The following is a 19,285-nucleotide window of genomic DNA, read 5'->3' as shown; positions in this document are numbered from 1 at the left end:
TCATTATGCCTTGTCTTTTGGGGTGGACATTTTAGTGTGTTGCAGAGTGGCTGGTTCATCTTCTTGTGATCAGCCAGCCCAGACCTTCTGTGGTTTTAATACCTTCTTTTACTTGTACCATTTTTCACTCGTTCCATTTGTTTTATTTTTAGGTGTGCTTCTGCATTCCTTTTCAGCCTTCTTTCCCAAACATACTTTGTATGTTGTTTTACCCCAAGCCTTGTTTGTGTCAGGAAAAAGGGACTGATGACTGTGTACTTTGGTCCCTTCATACCTCAAACCAACCAACCAACACAATTACCTGTCAAGTCTAAGCAAGTCAAAATAGATTTTTTCAAAATAGATTTTTAATTCAATTGTAGTGAAGCATGGAAGTGATGGAACAGATCAAAATCAACAGAGGAGTGCTCCCCTTGTTATGCTATGCTTCGTCCAGTCTGTGTGAACTTCATACTCCAGCAGAACATGTCTGTATTGTCATTACTTCTAATCAGATTAACTTCCCCCATTGTTTTTCCCCACAAAACCAAAAGTAAATGTTTACTTATAGCTTTCTTGAATCAGTTTTCTCAGATATAGACAATAAAACTTGGAATTCTAGAGTTGTTCTTTTCCAATGTCATCGTTAAACAGACTTGACTTCATCAAAGAGCCTTTTGCAGAATAACTTATGTTAGAAAACAGCTGATATTGAGATTTTTCGTGACTCCCCCCCTCCCTCCCCCCAATCCATTTGTACTCTACCAGTTAGTTTAAATTGTGCGGCACAGGTACTATTTGAATTGTGCTAGATTTTAAACTCTAACAACCTGTAGGTTGCTGGTACAAATTGTTGGAAACAGAGACAGTTTATATTAATTACACTTAATAGCATAATGGGATTAATTTGTATTTCTGAATATGTTCCTATATTTGTTGCATCTTATTTCTGTTCTTCAACTGTGGGGTTACGCTGCTCCTTTGCAACTCCTAATCTTCTTCCCCACCTTAACTTATTTTATTACAGATTTTATATTATTTTTAATGTTTAATGCATTTCTTTTCCTATTTAGTGTACATTTTGGGGTGCACTTGTTGATTGGTGTGATACGTCCTAAATCTGATCTTATTATAAGAGGTGATGAAAACCTGTTATCATGGCTTAATACAGTACTGAATTATAATATTGTGCACTATCAGTTTTGTTAAGAACTTGCAATGAATATATGAGCATCACAAACTTTATTAATTTTACTGCTGTTACACACTTTTGTGCATATTCTGGATTGTTTCATACTGTTCAATCATTTTAATTCAATTAGTGAAAATAAAATTAAAGCCATAAATCATGTGAATGATAAAGTTTGTTTTGTACCTGAGAATAACTGTAAAAATGAATGTTGGATTGTAATTTATGAAATGTTTGTCCTCCATTCCAACTGTGCTAGAAAAAATGAAAGATAATGACTCAGTATGGCTTGCACAAGACTGAATAAAAAATGGTAAAATTCTGGAAAGGGGTGTATTTCACTTTTTGATTAATAATGTGGTGGTGGTGGTAGTAAGGGTGGTGGAGGTAGTGGCGACTTGAGGAGGAGGAGGAGGAGGAGGAGGAGGAGGAGGACAGGTAGAGGAAATAAGCCAACTAGAAACTAAAGTGCAATAAATGCACAGGAGCAACTTAAAAGCTGTAAAGCACTCGCCACAAATAATATTTTTAATTATTGCTGTCTCACTGAGTAGAGGCAGCACCGACTCATAGATACACATATAAACAAGGTTGACAATGTTGCTAGCTTTTGTACAAATCCTTCTGTACTTACACGTGCACTGCTACATTGAACCAGTGGATTACATGGTATTATTACTGCAGCTCAAGTGGGTGATAAAGAGGATGAAGAAATAAAGGTCACACAGAATGGGAGGGTGGGTTGGAAAAGGGTGGCTGACCAATTGGGAGGGGTTGGTAGGGGGAGGGGGAGGGGGAAGAACTACAGATGTACTGTACGGGGAGATGGTACTAGGGAGCTCATTCTGCAGGCAAGTGGAGTTGTGTGTGGCATCCAGTGACACAAGGAACTGGACTGGGAGAACAGAAGGGGGAGAGAAGGCTGGAGAGGTATATATGAGTGAGTGTAGTATGAGTGAAGTTAAGTTCATGGGACAGAGGTGGAGGTGGGGCAGGGTCTATGGAGATCAGTACCAGGAGGATTAAGGGATCAAAGGATGTGTTAAAACCATAGTTCCCATTTATGTATTTCAGAGAGGCACATATTTGGGGAGAGGGGAAGGGGAAGAGGGATGTCATTAGTGATGCAGTACCCAACTAAAAAGAGCATATTGAGCTCAACAATATGTTTTGATACTTGGTAGTCAGTTTTGCTCTTGGCTGCAAACTGATATCAAGATGTGAGTGAGTTTGAACGTGGTGTTATTGTTGGCGCACGGACGATGGGACGTAGTATCTCTGAAGTAGTGGTGAGGTGGGGATTTTCCAATACGACCATTTCATGAGCATACCGTGGATATCAGGAATCGTGTAAAGCATCAAATCTCAGACATTGCTGTTGCCAGAAAAGTATCCTGCAAGTATGGGACCAATGAAGACTGAAGAGAATCGTTCAACATGACAGAAGTGCAACCCTTCTGCAAATTGCTGCAGATTTCAGTACTGGGCTGTCAACAAGTGTCAGCATGCATGCAAACCATCATTGATATGGGCTTTCAGAGCCAAAGGCCCATTCGTGTACCCTTGATGACTGCATGACACAAAGCTTTACACCTTGCCTGTGCCCATCAGTGCAGACATTGGACTGTTGATGACTGGAAACATGTTGCCTGGTTGGACGAATCTTGTTTCAAATTGTATTGAGTGGTTGGACGCGTATGGGTATGGAGACAGCCTCATGAATCCAGGGAACATGCATGTTAGCAGGGGGACTGTTAAAGATGGTGGACACTCTGTAATGTTGTGGGGCTTAAGCAGTTGGGACCCCTGATATGTTTAGATACGACTCGGTGACATGTATGTAAGCATCCTGTCTGATCACCTGCATCCATTCATGTCCATTGTGCATTCTGACGGACTTGAGCAATTCCAGCAGGTCAGTGTGACACACCACATGTCCAGAATTGCTACATAGTGGCTCTAGGAACACTCTTCTGAGTTTAAACACTTTTGCCGGCTACGAAACTCCCCAGAAATGAACGTTATTGAGTGTATCTGGGCTGCCTTGCAACATGCTGTTCAGAAGAGATCTCCACCCCCTGGTACTCTTACGGATTTATGGACAGCCCTGCAGGATTCATGGTGTCAATTCTCTCCAGCAAATGTGCATGCGTACACGTCCACACACACACACACACACACACACACACACACACACACACACACACACACACACACTCTCTCTCTCTCTCTCTCTCTCTCTCTCTCTCTCTCTCTCTCTCTCTCTCTCTCTAATTTGATCAGAGGTTCTTCCACACTGCTCTTAGTGGTTACATAACATTGTTATTTCCTATTCCTGGGTCTGGCTGCTCTACACATTGCTCTGGTGTGTTGATTGTTTTCACGGTTACATTATTGTTGTTACTGGATTGAATCTGGTAAAATTTCTGTGGTTCTCAGCTACAGTGGATCATATCTCTCACGACTTCCCTGTTATTCCTATGTCTTTCTAAAATAGATGTCAGCATAGGTGCTTGAGCACAGGCAATGCTGATTTATTCATTAGGAACTAGTGCCAACCAACAATCTGTTTACAACAGTTAAGTCCTTTCTAAAGCTTTAGAATCTAGGGGTTGTTATTTTTTTGCTATTGTCCAATCCACAATTTACATCTTTTTAACTGTATAAAATTGTTTTCACAATTATCTGCTCGATGTAATGATTTTATACAGTTCATTTTTATACTACAAAGCATTTGCTGGCAGCAAACTTTACTTCTGAAACACAATAAAATGTTGTTCGAAATTTCTCACACAAAAAAAAAAAAAAAAAAAAAGAAACTATGGTGTAGTGAACATTACTTTTTTAGACACTTTAAAATTGAAAGTAAACTGGACAAAGTGATGTTGGTTGCAATGTGCAACGTGTTTAATAGTATCCTTATTTCTAAATACAGATATATCAGGATGGGAAATAATTGCTGCTGCAAACATTCTTTGTAAATTTACTCTTGACCTTTACATTCATCTGATGATGAGTTCTGCAGTTAGTGTGAACCAGTAATATGTCTTAAGAATGAACAATAAAATATAGATGCTAACAGACAAATCATGGTATTAACATACCCTTTAATGTGTGTTTCAGAGCTAATAAAACACCTGTGGAGATTAGTGCTGATGAAAGGTTGAATAACTTTTCTCACAGGAATGGTACAATTGTTATTGTTCATGGATTCCTGTCTAGTAGTCAAGAAGAATGGGTCCGGAATATGGCAGAAGCATTCTTTGACAAGGTAATTTCAAATAAATAATTTAAAGAACTAGCTAAGAATGGGCATTAATGAACTGTTCCAATATTCCTTGGGCAAAAAGTCAATTTGACAATGAAATCACAAGTTTTTTTTTTTTTTTTTAAACTGACAAATGTAGTGTTCATCAAAGTGTATTTTGAGTAGCAAAACAATGGACAGGGTGTTGTCATTGACTCTGATAATATGCAGGAAATTATAATGCAAAAGTTTATACATACATGTGTTATGAAAAGGAGTGCTACTCAGTGGCATTTTAAATTAAATTTTCTCCCATTTAAAACTAATTTACATTCCAACAGCCCCTAAGGGGGCTCAACTCATTTGTGAGAATATGCAATATGCTTAGGGTGCATAGGGCCCTGAAACATTGCAGCTCCTCTTGTGCCCCCATGTTACAATCTCCTCCTTCCTCCACATCCCTCCCTCTCTCTGTCTCCCTTCCCATCTCCTGTGGTGAAAGCCCCTGGAATTTTAGAACAATTATTTATTAACAAATGTACTTAGAAACAATTTGTCACTGAGCCACAGTTATTTTAAAAAGTTTCCCTGCCGTGAAATGTACAGGGACTATCCCACTGCAGAAATTACTCTTTGTTAAACAGCATACATTGAATATTAAACAAATCCAAACTTACATCTTTGATCAGGGTGCCCCTGCAGACCATCGGGTAATGGAAAAAGTTGATGCCACCTTAGTGCCTACATACATTCTTTTTCTCACGTTTGATTGACTAGTGCTTTCAGGCTATGAAGTCATTATGGTCCGACCACACATTCCCAGCCCAATGCATTGCTACCAGTGTCAACATTACAACCACATTTGCATGTCATGTAAAAACACCACTAAATGTGGTAAAGACACTCCTTCTCCCTGCTGTATCAACTGCAATGGTGACCATGCCACCCCATCTCAAGAATGTCCAGTGTATCTCAATGAGTGGGCTGTCCAGGAGATCTAGGTGGAGGAAATAGTACCCTACCATGCCCCTTGATGGTGTTGGTTGGTCTAAAGTCCTGCATCTCACACTTACAGAACCACTCTTGCTATACCTCTCACTCCACAAAGTGCATGGCCACACAGCATTGTGCCTCCAGTTCAGCACTGCAGTTGTAAAGCTGCCCAGTATCACAGTAGCCTCCCAGTCCTGTTCTCCTCCAGCTATGCAACAAGGCACCACATCTTCATCTTAGGCAGCAAAATCACTTGCTTCAAAACCAGCAAGTCGGAAAGGACAAAAGGAACACTCCCACAAAGACTTCTTACATCCCTCCAGCCAACAAACAGCTGAGTCTTCAACAGCCAACAGCAAAGGCTTTAAAATATCAAATAAAGGCAAATGGTCTTCTCCTTCCCTGACTCAGAGATCCTCTTCAATGGCGTTGCTGCATGATATCCTTATCCAGCCAACCTCAGTTTCACCAGTGTGCACTGCCTACAATTTTTTTTTTTTTTTGCCCTAGAAATATCAGGCTGACCCAGTGAGAATACCAATGCCTCTGTCGATCTCATGGAACAGGATCTTCCAGCCTCTGCATCCTGTATCAGTGAGTCTTCGAAGGCAGCTGCCGAGGTGACTACCATTTGTTGCCTCCTCCCCAATCCCCATTATGACTCTCTTCCAATGCAACATTCATGGCATTAGGCCTAGGGAGGAGGAATTATGGCTGCTCTTGCAATTGCAGTGTCCACTTGTTCTCTGCCCCAAGAAGCAAAATTGCGTACTCACAAGCATTTGACCTCCTGCATTTCCTTCTGCTCTGGTTTGACCTTCCCCAAAGCAAGGCATTCAGTCTCATGGGGGAGTTGTGGTGCACATCTGGGATGATGTTCATAGCCAAACCATCTCACTGAACACACAGCTGCAAGCTGTTGCAATCCGCATTATCCTTCTTTGAATCACCTTTTCTCTTTGCAATGTCTACATCCCTCTGTCATTCAGTGTCAACAGGGCAGATTTCTTCCAGCTTAGGTAAACACCCTCACCATTTTTTTGCCACACCATCCACTTTGGGGCTCTTCAAAACCTGTCAGAGGTCTTGGCTGACCTCAATCAACTCAACAACTCAAACTCATCTGTCTTAACACCGGAGCATCCATGGTCCTTTCAGATTCTTGTTCCTACTTGGACCTCTCATTCTCCACTGCCCAATTTGTCCATCATCTCGAGTGGTCCGTTATCTCTGACACATACTCAAGCAATCATTTCCCATGTGCTATCTATTTGCTGACCCCTACCCCATCTACAGTCCCTAGCCAATTTATTAGACGTGCTACAGTTTTTAAGCAAATATTGATTTATGTCTAATGAAATTTGTTTTTTAATACAAAAATTGTGATAAAATGATTGTCTAGTCTACTTCATAACTAAGGTGATATAACAAATAAACAAAACGTAGTATTTGTTGAAAATATTTTATTTCAATAATTATAACAAAAATTAAAATGTTGTGAAAGAGGAAACATTAGTTTTAACATCTTGTTGAGCCACCTCTCGCAGCTATGAGAGGCTTAATACAACGTAGCATGCTGTCGATGCAGGATTGTACAGTGTCCTGCAATTTGTGGATGATGATATCACACAAAGATGATCTTCTCTAAGAGCTGTGTTTTTGTTGTGATGACATCTTTTGCCACCTCCCTCTTCATTAGTTCCCATACATTTTCTGTGGGGTTCATGTCAGGGCTATTACCTGGCCAGTCTAACAGAGGGATATTTTGTTTCTTCAGAAAGGATTTAACTGACCTGGCTGTGTGACAGGGAACTCCATCCTGCATAAAAATAAATGGTTTCCCATGTGGGAACCGTTCTCTGAACTGATGTATTAATCATTTTTGCAGGACTTCCTTGTACTGGTCTTGCCCCATTATGCCTTTAGCCACGTAAAGACATTCTGTGCCCTGCCACAGATGACAGACACGGTGCACATACTGAGATTTCTTAGTTAAAATTTCAAATGTGCTTTCATTGCTGAAGCATACCTCTAAAAATAAAGAAACAAAATTAATATACCACGAAAAAATGTACATAGGTTATATCATACCATAAATAACAATTTTAAAGTTAAATTACCGATCTCCAGGAGTCCACATCCTTATCACACCACCATTTAGCCCACTTCAAACGCTTTGCTTCCATTATGGCTATTAACTTTGGTTTTCTAGCAGGTCAACAGGCCTTGAAATTGATATCCATCAACTTTCTGCAAACAGTGTGTTCAGATGCATCCACATTATTCTCTTCCAGTTGAGATTTTATCTGTTTCGTTGTTGCAAATTTGTTTTCTAGGCAAATTCTTTTGAGAAATGTTTCTGACCTTGGGGTGAAAATTCGTTTTCTTCCACATTCATTCTTCCTTCTGGGGCTCAATTCTTCACCTGAATCAAATTTTCTTCTTTACACACATCATATTAGCTTCTGACATTTCCAATGTTCGTGAACTTTCCCAATTGGAATTCATTTTCATATTAACAAGGACATTGACCTCAGCTTTTTTATGTGGTGAAATGTCTCCTTTTTTATCCATTTTTAAAGGTCACAATTGGTAATATGTAGCTGTTAAACAATCAATTGTGATGTTGATATTACAAAACTGGTAATTAAAGCGAACAAAGTATTACATCAGTTGCGCGTGAGAACGCCACTGAACATTTCCTTTCCTATATGCTGTACTCTGCGCATTGATACCTACAGTAAGTCAACAATTCAATGTCACATAGCACCAATAGACACAAAATTCAACAATGTAATAATTGCCATGAATAACTGTCATAAATTTTCTGATAAGTCACATTAAATACAGTACTCTACACATAATCATTACAAATAACATTAAAAATGTGCAATGCATCTAATAATTTGGACAGGCACTGTATGTGAAAATCCAATTGGCAACTTTTTAAGGCTGACTGGAGGCTTTACTCTTCCTGCGACTTTTGACAAACATTTCCCCAGTTATGATGACCAGGTATAGTACCTCACAGAGACTATCCTTACCACTACAGAACATTCCATACCTTGCAATTCATCTTTACCACATCGTGTCCTGATCCGCTGGTGAAGTGAAATGGGCCATCATGTGATTTGCGGTGGAGAGATGCTGTCTGCATTTTTTACCATCGTCCTTTGATGGTGAACCGCGTTAATTATAAACAATTGCACGCACAGTGTTGTCACATTGTTTGCAATAGCAAGAAAGCTAGATGGATTTCATTTACTTGTTCTTTCAACAGTTTCACTCCCTCTTCTGTCATGTGGGGGCAACCTCCATTGGCTCTCTGGACCAAGGTCCAGTGTATGATTTCCAGCCTGACTGTAGCAAGTAATGTCATTATGGACACTATAGCTATCTCCAACACCTTGGGCAGCTATTTTGTGTAGATTTCGAGTTCCACCCACAATAACACCACCTTCCTCCCTCAGGAATGAGTCGAGGTGGCTCAGGTGATACCCATCCCCTCTCAGAATCATGAATGCTATGATGCCCAATTACTGTGAGGGAACTTAATCATGCTCTCACTTCATCCTGTTCTTCCACCCAAGGGCCAGACTATGTTTACATCCAGATGTTGCAACACCTTTCTCTTGCGGGCGAGCACTTTCTCCTTCATACGTACAATCGTACTAGGGCAGATGGCACATTTCCCAGACACTGGCATGAAGCCACTGTCATACCCATACCTAAGCCCAGTAAAGACCTTCCTTCTAGCTACCACCTGATTTCTCTTGCCAGCTGTGTTTACAAGGTGATGGAATGTATGATTCATCACCAGCTGGTCTGGTAGCTTAAGTCTTTCAATCTTCTAACCACAGCACAATGTGGATTTTGAGCACGCTGTACTGCAGTTGACTATCTTGTCACTTTGTCAACCCATGTCACGAACGGTTTTCTGTGGAAATACCAGACTGTGGCTGTGTTGATTTAGAGGAAGCCTGTGACACCTGATGGATAACTGGTGTCCTCCATACTCTATACACATGAGGCTTCTGACTTAGTTTTCAAGGTATGTGTGGGTTCAGTTTTGTTGGACACCTTCATCCAGGAGAACGTAGTGGCTCAAGGCTCCGTCCTGAGCATTATCCTCTTTGCTATAGCCATTAATCCTGTTATGGCCCATCTCCTGCCAGGCATCTCTGGCTCTCTTTTCATTGATGACTTCACAGTATATTGCAGTTCTCCACAGACTTACCTCCTCGAGTGTCATCTTCAGCAATGTCTTGATCATCTCTAATCATGGAGTATCAACAGTGGCTTTTAATTTTCCACTGACAAAATCATTTGTATGAATTTCTGGCGCCGCAGTGGGTTTCTTCCATTGTCCTTACATCTTGGGCTTGCTGCTCTTCAGTTAGCTGAAACTACGAAATACCTGGGTCTCTTGCTTGGTAGAAAACTTTCTTCATCCTCCAAATTGTCTTACCTAGCTGCTCACTGTACCTAGTCTCTCAGTGTCCTAGGTGTCCTAAGCAGTACCTCCTGGGGAGTATATCGAACCATCCTCCTCCATTTCTACTGATCCTTTGTACATTCAAAACTAGACTACGGGTGTTTTGTTTATTCTTCTGCATATCTGTCCCTCTTACACCATCTTAATTCAATCCACAATCATAGAATATGTTTGGCAACTGGTGCCTTTTACACTAGCCTGATTGAGAGCCTGTATGCAGAAGCTGTCAAACTACCACTGTCATTGTGGCGTGATGTTCTCCTCAGCAGATATTCATGCTGTTTGTCTGCCATGACTAGTCACCCATCCTACACCTCCTTTTTTATGACTCCCTTGACCACCAGCATGGAGCATATCTCTCTTCTGTTACCTCCACTTTTGGCTCCTACCACAGCAGCTTAACTTCACACTACCTGCCACATTCCTGATGGATGTGAACCCTTCACCCACATTTGCTTTGTGCAGCAGCCTGGGTTCATCTTGGACTTCATTCGCTTACTAAGGAAACTACTGCGACTTGATCTATCAGAGTAAGTTTCTTGACCTTTGCACAGAACTTTGTGACAACACTTCATGTAAACTGATGGATCTAAGACCAAATGTGGTGTCATGCATGCCTTCATCATTAGCAACAACCATTTTTGGTATTGGCTTACAGAACACTGTTCAATATTTACAGTAGAGCCCTTTTCCCTCTATCAGGCCACCCAGTACATCCATCGAAATGGGCGTCTTAATTGTCACATCCTCCGATTCTCTGTCACCTCCGGCCCCCCTGTGTACTGTACACAATCCATCCATTACTGCAACAGGTCCAAAAAAGCTTCCCCTTGGTCACTGTTGAGAAAGCTACTGACATGTTCATGTGGGTTCCTGGTCACATCGGTCTGATGGGAAATGAGACTGCGGACACTGCTGCCAATGCTGCTGTCCTCCTACCTCCGTCCACTGGCTCTTCCATTCCTTCAGACGATCTCTGTGTTTCTGCCTGTTGCAGGTGGTGTCACTTTGGCATCACCACTGGTATTCTCCTCAGGGGAACACGCTCCAGGGAATTAAACCTCTCTCAGCACCTTGGCCAACCTCATCTCAGCCCTCTTACACAAGAGGCTAGGCTCCATTTTAGCTAGGTTGCATATTGGGTATTGTCGTTTCAGCCATTGCCATTTATGTGGTGATCCCCTGCCACTCTGTGCTCATTATCATCAACCTCTGATTGTTCACCACTTCGTGACCAAATGCCCTTTTTATACCCACTTATGTCCTAATGTATGTTTTCCATCTGAGTTATCGGCTGTTTTAGTGAACGACATGTGGGCTGTCAACCTTGTTTTCCTTTTTATATGTTGTAGTCATATGGCAAAGGATATTTCATATTTGGTTTGGGATTTCCACTGTCTCTACAGTGTATTTTGTGGATCTTTCTCCAAGAGGAAATCTGCTTAGCTCGCTTTCCTTCCATTGGCTCGGCTTAACATATAGTCACTTTAAAGTTCTTTTTCTTCTTGATATTCTAAGGTTATGGCAAAAAACCTATTACTGATTTAGTAATAATATTAGATGACTGCCTGAATCCAAACTGCTTTATAAAAAATTCTGCATACACTTTTTCCAAATCCATTTATTGGAGTGTGATACATAACAATCATTGCTGTAGATTTCCTTGTGTCAGCTCTTGGGCAGTGTCTCTTAGGCAAAGAAACATGAATCATCAATGAAACATGCCAATCCTGTTAAATTTTGTTTAAAACTCCAAATACTTTATTTTTGGCATTTAGTAGGAAATGCGTTAGTATATTACAGTAATGGAAACAGTCTTTTCTGTGTTGGCATGGTGGTGTGAACATGGTCATATAATCATCTATATCAGAACTCCCCCCCCCCCCCCCCGACCCCCCCCCCCCCAAAGAACGATGGACCTTGCCTTTGGTGGGGAGGCTTGCGTGCGTCACAATACAGATAGCCATACCGTAGGTGCAACCACAACAGAAGGGTATCTGTTGACTGGCCAGACAAACGTGTGGTTCCTGAAGAGGGGCAGCAGCCTTTTCAGTAGTTGCAGGGACAACAGTCTGGATGATTGGCTGATCTGGCCTTGTAACACTAACCAAAATGGTCTTGCTGTGCTGGTACTGCGAACGGCTGAAAGCAAGGGGAAACTACAGCCGTAATTTTTCCCGAGGGCATGCAGCTTTACTGTATGGTTAAATGATGATGGCGTCCTCTAGGATAAAATATTCCGGAGGTAAAATAGTCCCCCATTCAGATCTCCGGGCGAGGACTACTCAGGAGGACGTCGTTATCAGGAGAAAGAAAACTGGCGTTCTACGGATCGGAGCATGGAATGTCAGATCCCTTAATCGAGCAGGTAGGTTAGAAAATTTAAAAAGGGAAATGGATAGGTTAAAGTTAGATATAGTGGGAATTAGTGAAGTTTGGTGGCAGGAGGAATGAAGTTTGGTGGCAGGAGGAACAAGAGTTTTGGTCAGGTGAATACAGGGTTATAAATACAAAATCAAATAGGGGTAATGCAGGAGTCGGTTTAATAATGAATAAAGAAAAATAGAAGTGCAGGTAAACTACTACAAACAGCATAGTGAACTCCTTATTGTGGCCAAGATAGACACGAAGCCCACGCCTACTACAGTAGTACAAGTTTATATGCCAACTAGCTCTGCAGATGATGAAGAAATTGAAGAAATGTATGATGAAATAAAAGAATTATTCACACAGTGAAGGGAGACGAAAATTTAATAGTCATATGTTACTGGAATTCAGTAGTAGGAAAAGGGAGAGAAGGAAACGTAGTAGGTGAATATCGATTGGGGCTAAAAAATGAAAGAGGAAGCCGCCTGGTAGAATTTTGCACAGAGCACAACTTAATCATAGCTAACACTTGGTTCAAGAATCATAAAAGGAGGTTGTATACATGGAAGAAGCCTGGAGATACTGACAGGTTTCAGATAGATTATATAATGGTAAGACAGAGATTTAGGAACCATATTTTAAATAGTAAGACATTTCCAGGTGCAGATGTGGACTCTGACCACAATCTATTGGTTATGAACTGTAGATTAAAACTGAAGAAACTGCAAAAAGGTGGGAATTTAAGGAGATGGGACCTGGATAAACTGACTAAACCAGAGGTTGTACAGAGTTTCAGGGAGAGCATAAGGGAACTATTGACAGGAATGGGGGAAAGAAATACAGCAGAAGAAGAATGTGTAGCTTTTAGAGATGAAGTAGTGAAGGTAGCAGAGGATCAAGTAGGTAAAAAGACGAGGGCTAGTAGAAATCCTTTGGTAACAGAAGAAATATTGAATTTAATTGATGAAAGGAGAAAATATAAAAGTGCCGTAAATGAAGCAGGTAAAAAGGAATACAAACGTCTCAAAAATGTGATTGACAGGAAGTGTAAAATGGCTAAGCAGGGATGGCTAGAGGACAAATGTAAGGATGTAGGGGTAAGATAGATACTGCCTACAGGAAAATTAAAGAGACTTTTGTTAACATCGAGTATAGATTTATGTGTCAGGAAGTCATTTCTGAAAGTATTTGTATGGAGTGTAGCCATGTATGGAAGTGAAACATGGCGATAAGTAGTTTGGACAAGAAGCGAATAGAAGCTTTCGAAATGTGGTGCTACAGAAGAATGCTGAAGATTAGATGGTTATGTCATATAAGTAATGAGGAGGTATTGAATAGGATTGGGGAGAACAGAAGTTTGTGGCACAACTTGACTAGAAGAAGGGATCGGTTGGTAGGACATGTTCTGAGGCATCAAGGGATCACCAATTTGGTATTGGAGGGCAGGGTGGAGGGTAAAAATTGTAGAGGGAGACGAAGAGATGAAGACACTAAACAGATACAGAAGGATGTAGGTTGCAGTACGTACTGGGAGATGAAGAAGCTTGCACAGGATAGAGTAGCATGGAGAGCTGCATCAAACCAGTCTCAGGACTGAAGACTACAACAACAACATCAGAATTCATAAAAAATGGAGAGAATCATAAAACTGAATGTTAACTTGGTGCTGTATTAAATCACAGAATTTCAGTATTCATTAAAGTTTTAGCAGGGTTGGATTAACATTTGTAGTGAGATTTACAATCCCAGTATTCTTTTCTTGACTTTATTTTTAAGTACCTTGCCTCCGATCTAAGTTGATGGGCATGTTTAGTTTTATTTTACCTGTTTCGGCTTGCTCTTGAATTATCACCAACAGCAATTTCTTCCTCCATTGTCAAAACAGCTGTTCCCATATACACAGTTCACAAGATGACTGGCATTATTGAACATGTAGCATTGTCAAGAAAAGTGCACTAGTTGTTAGTATAGCCAAATGAGCAAAATGAAAAAACTGCCTCATGTAGAATTAATATGAAAGACCATACAATTTGAAACCCAAACTATAGAGGACTAAATAAGATTTGAAATGATTGCAAGTTTTCAGATACTGTTTAGACCGTTGGTGATTCCGATTTCTTTCTTTCTGACTTTACAGCATGAAAAATTGCTATGGAAATTATATGAAAATGAATTACTCTATTTTGTCTACTGGTGGACATGTGACTTGAAGTGATGCTCCTCATTTAAGGGAAACAATATATGTAAGGAACAGTAAATACATCTCGCTTTCCAAGCTGAAAAGCATAATAAATCCATTTATTTCCTAGATGATTATGCATCTCAACTAATTTATTTCTTCATCACTAGTTCATCCAACTTGCTGAGAAACCCAAAACCAGAATCAATTAGTTAGTATGTCTCAGCCCTCTACACAATTTAGATTTAAATTGATTGATGATAGGAAGGAAACTCTTTGTTTGTAAATTTTATGACGAGCTCAACTAGACTTCTGATGCTTTGACATAGTAAGAAGGGGTCAAAAGTAGGCTAATTTTGTGCTTACACTAGGATTGGCTCTAGTGCTCATTGCAGTCAGATAACTTGGTTGGTTTCATCTCATCTTTTTCAGTGCTATTCCTTTCTGTTTTTATAAAGCATGTAAGGGATATCAGTGCTGATGCAGCTGTGTTCATGTCCAATCTACGGTTTCTCCATCTTTGACATTTTATAGTGTAAATTTAGAGGAACGAAATATTATTTTCCTGACTTTTCTTTGTCATCTGATATTTCAAAGTGTGTGTTCTTCATTCCTTTAAAGCCTTGGGAGAGGGATTTTGTAGCATCAGCTTAACCTCACCAGTGTGTTATCATTTTTGGCAGGAGAATGGGAGTGTCAGTTGATGCTGTTTTCAAATAGTTGGCTGCAACTTCATGCTTGTTAGTTTAGCTCTAATTTCTTTTATTTGTCTTTGTAACTCTTAAACAAAATGTATGTTGGTTACTGTAGAATCATTTGGCACTCGGCCACAAATGTGAATTATTTAAATTTTCTCAGTAGTGTTTCACAAAAAGAACACAGTCTTCACTCCTGAGATTTCCTTTGAGCTGTAACATTCACATGTTGATTGAACCTACTGGTAACAACACCAGCAACATGCTTATGAATTGTTTTGTTATCTTATTTAATGCAAAACACTGGATCAGTACTCAAGAAAGGGTCAGACTAGTGTTCTATATGTTGTCTCCTTTACAGAAGAGCTACACTTTCTTAAAATTCTTCTGATAAACCAGTCAATCATTCACCTTCCCTATTACTAATCTTAAGTGCATGTTCCATTTTGTATTATTTTGCTGTGTTATGCCTAGAGATTTAATTGAGGTGATATGTGAAGCAACATACTACTAATACAGTATTTGAACATTACAGGTCAGTTTTCCTCCTCATCTGCATTAGCTTACATTTTTATACATTTAAAACAAACTGCCATTCATCACACCAAATAGAAATGCCATCTGTCAGCCTTGCTTGTTCCTCTCCATTCAAGGTTGTGAGGATATTATGTGAGAAAAGGGCGAGTTGCTTTCTACATCAGTGCAGATTTGTGGACAGAAGCTTTTCTGTCTCTAGATAATTTATTATATTTGAACTGCGAACCCTCCTTATATGCAGGAACTTCCTGTACTTTTTTTTCACTTGCTAGGAACCTCGCAGTGGTTGAGAGATTTTCGAAAAATGCAAGCTAAGTAGGAGGCCAGTGCTGTACTCTCTGTGAAACCAAATTGAGGTTCCATCCAGACTTGGCAACTTGTTTGCAATTCTTTTGGTTACTTTTCAGTGCCAGGCATACCTATTTTTATGCCCTCTATGTGGGAGTCTGTGCTAAAGTAAATTGATATGATCCTCCTGCATGAAAAAATTTTAAAATGTGATATTTCACTTCAGCTTTCCCTTTTCTATCTTCTATAGCTACACCAGACTAGTCGATGAGTGACTGGATATAAGCCATTGACCTGCCTGGTGATTTTATGTAGCACTAGAATTTTCTTGGGTTCTCGGCAAGATCTTCTGCTAAGATATAACAGTGGGTGTTGTATGCATTGCATATCAATGGCTTTATAAATGAACAGATTTATACTAACTTTTGTCTGTTGACATTTTCACATTCTTACTTGAACAAGGAGTGCAACAATTTCTGCTTCCTCAGCATTTTCCAAATTTTGATATCAAACCACAGTGGGTGTTTTCTGTCTTTAATTTGCTTACTTGGCACATACTTCTTCAGCATGTGATTTACAACTGATTTAAACTTTGCCCATAATCTATGTCCATCGTATTGGAATGACACAATATTCCTTAATTTCCTAGTGTGATGCTTGCAACAGTATGTCTGGTCTTTCCATCATAAAAACTCTCCTAATCTTCCTGGTGGATTTATGAACTTAAGTAACTATTGTCACTATGATATGACCAGTGTCTCTATTCTGACATTATTGATAAGTTCAAGCCTTTTTGTAGCTACAAGGTCTAAAATATTTCCATTGTGTGTGGGTTATCAAACTATCTGCTCAGGACAGTTTCAAGAAAATGGGTTCAGAACTACTTCACAACACTCTGTCCATACAGCCTGCAACGATTTCCCCCAGTCATATTCAGTATGACTTAAAACTAATATTACATGATTGAGTTACTTCTGCACTGCTGATGGTAGACGTTCTTTGAATGATTCTACAACTTTTACAGTGGAATGAAGTGGCTGCTAAAAAAATCCACTGATTAACTTGAGTTCACTTAGGCCAGTTACTTGCATCCAGATAACTTTGTAATGAGACTCAGTTTTGACTTGAATAGACACAATACTTCCGTCAACTGCAGTGAACACCTCCCCCCCCCCCCCCCCCCCTCTCCCTCTTTCTATGGCACACAGCCTGTCTCTTTCATATACATTCCATAATTTGTAAAATACTTAAGAGCTTTTACTTTGAGTTTCATCCAGCGCTTGAGTGCAACAGTTTCCCTGGAGGGGAAGTAAATTAAAGAATTTTGTTAACAAATGCATCAGAAATTTGCTGTTGTAATTTTCACAGTAAAAGTGTCTTTACTCAGTATGTGACATGCTTTCACTCTCTGTGTACCATCTGGTGTGTGTTCGTCAGCAGACCTCAAACTATCACCTAGCCTGAAAATCTCTAATGTGCACTCCACAAATATTCTGCTACCTAAGTAGCTGCTTCCTGTGTATAGTGAACTCCTCACCTATCAAGGGGAGTCCTATAATTCTCCACCCCATAATGCACACCCAGAGATCTTCAGACAAGACGGTCACAGAACTGAGGGAGCTTCTGATTGAGACCCTCTGCTTGGCTCCAAACCAGAGGACCTCGGCCAGTTCTGGACATGATATTGCAGATTTTAAACTCCCTGTACATGAGGCCAGCAGTCTTCACCACCTTTGCCAGCTGCCCGTATGAACTGAGGATGGCATCAGAACCCAAGCGACAAGCATCATTGGTGATGACATGAGTCACAACCTGAAGAAGACTGCACCCTGCACCCTGCATGCAGGGCCTCCTCCACATCTCATATTTGACCCCCCCCCCCCCCCCCCCCCTCCTACCAAACATATCAAACCAGCAGTGGATTATATTTCTTTCCAGTTCTGGTCACTATTTTCCTAAGGTGCCCCATAACACATCTGACTTTGGAACTCCTTATAACAAGTAAATCTGTGCCTCCCCCTTCCCCTACCCTGTGCACCTGCTTGGAACCTGCTGCAGTAGCAGTCAACTATTATCCATCCACAGGGTGAATGTGAGACACCAGATGCCAGTCCCCACATTAGCCCTCTGCCTCAAACAACATGAATGTGTAAACCTGTCACTCACCCTCCACTGAACAGATTCCCCGTGTTGGGTATGATGTAAGGTGCTGCGGCAGCAGTGCCTGTCATTGAAATAAATAACACCTTTCCTTTTGAAAAACTGAGAGCTGTTTTGATGATACGTTGTGGAATTTCTTCTATCTTTACATACTTCTTTTTTGTTTCCTTTGGTGTTCCTAAAAATGAATCTGTGGATATCACTCCTTTACTAAAAAGGATACTAAGTAGAAAAACTGTTTGAAATAATCAGTCAGGCACAGACAATTAAATCTGCAACAATTTGTTTTTTTTTAAACCATTAATGTAATTTTAAGAATAAGTAAAGTATCCTGTTGTGGGTGATGCACAAATGAGCAGAGAAAGGTGCCCAGGTAGCCAAGAACAATAGAACTTCATTATGACAAAGTACATAATAACATAAGCAACAGAAGCAGCTTTGTAGTGAAGGCAACATAAAAGATAGTCCTGATCTACTGAAGGGTTGTCACTAATACAATCTGGTTCTGGAAGGTGCAAGTGAGCACTCAGTCTGTTACAACTGAGAATCACTAGGCATTTTTGGTATAGGCTGCACTGATGATGTCCTGGTCCTGAGTAATGTGCTGCACTTGCAGTAAAATACTTGCACCACTTCTGAAGTTGGAACATTAATGTTGAAGCGTATTCACACTGGCTGGCAAGCTACTGGGCAGCATCCTGTAAATGCTGCCTGGCAGAGAAATAATGGGAAATAGTCTTGCACGTGGTTCATGGATGCTAGCTAGTGATGATGGCTGTATCTGGTGAATGTGGCGCCCTCAGTACTGCAGTGACTGGGCAGGCAAGCTGAGTTGAATCGACTTGAAGGCATTTTGAGAGGGTGGCAACCTGCAACATTGTGTTGTGTGGCATCTGGCTGGATCATAAGGCACCAGCTATAAACCACAAAAAGTTCCTGGTCTAATTGGCAGGTTTTAAAATTCCATGTCTGCTTTTTATGTCTGTGAATTCATTAATGTTGGGATCGTTACGCTATTTTTGTGACCATCCTGATAAATGCCAAAATTCTGTCTCCATCATATATTATTGATATTGGCCGCAGATATAAAATGCGTAGATCAACTTATTTAATTGCTTTTGTGGCAAAAAATTTTGAATTATCAGTGACCAGCGAT

At 40.4% G+C, this 19,285-nt stretch overlaps 1 protein-coding gene across 1 annotated transcript in view; it reads left to right on the top strand.

The window, feature by feature from the left end:
- Positions 1 to 19,285, top strand: part of LOC126162154 (pancreatic triacylglycerol lipase-like) — a 173,737-nt gene that overhangs the window by 89,278 nt on the left and 65,174 nt on the right. The window contains exon 5 of the mRNA XM_049918457.1: positions 4,292 to 4,439. Coding sequence (XP_049774414.1) covers positions 4,292 to 4,439 — 148 coding nt within the window. The remainder of the gene's footprint in view (positions 1 to 4,291; positions 4,440 to 19,285) is intronic.

This window comes from Schistocerca cancellata, chromosome 2 (genome assembly GCF_023864275.1).
Source record: "Schistocerca cancellata isolate TAMUIC-IGC-003103 chromosome 2, iqSchCanc2.1, whole genome shotgun sequence".
Classification (NCBI taxonomy): domain Eukaryota; kingdom Metazoa; phylum Arthropoda; class Insecta; order Orthoptera; family Acrididae; genus Schistocerca; species Schistocerca cancellata.
The sequence above is the reverse complement of the archived record's forward strand: the minus strand, read 5'-3'. Positions and strand labels throughout refer to the sequence as shown.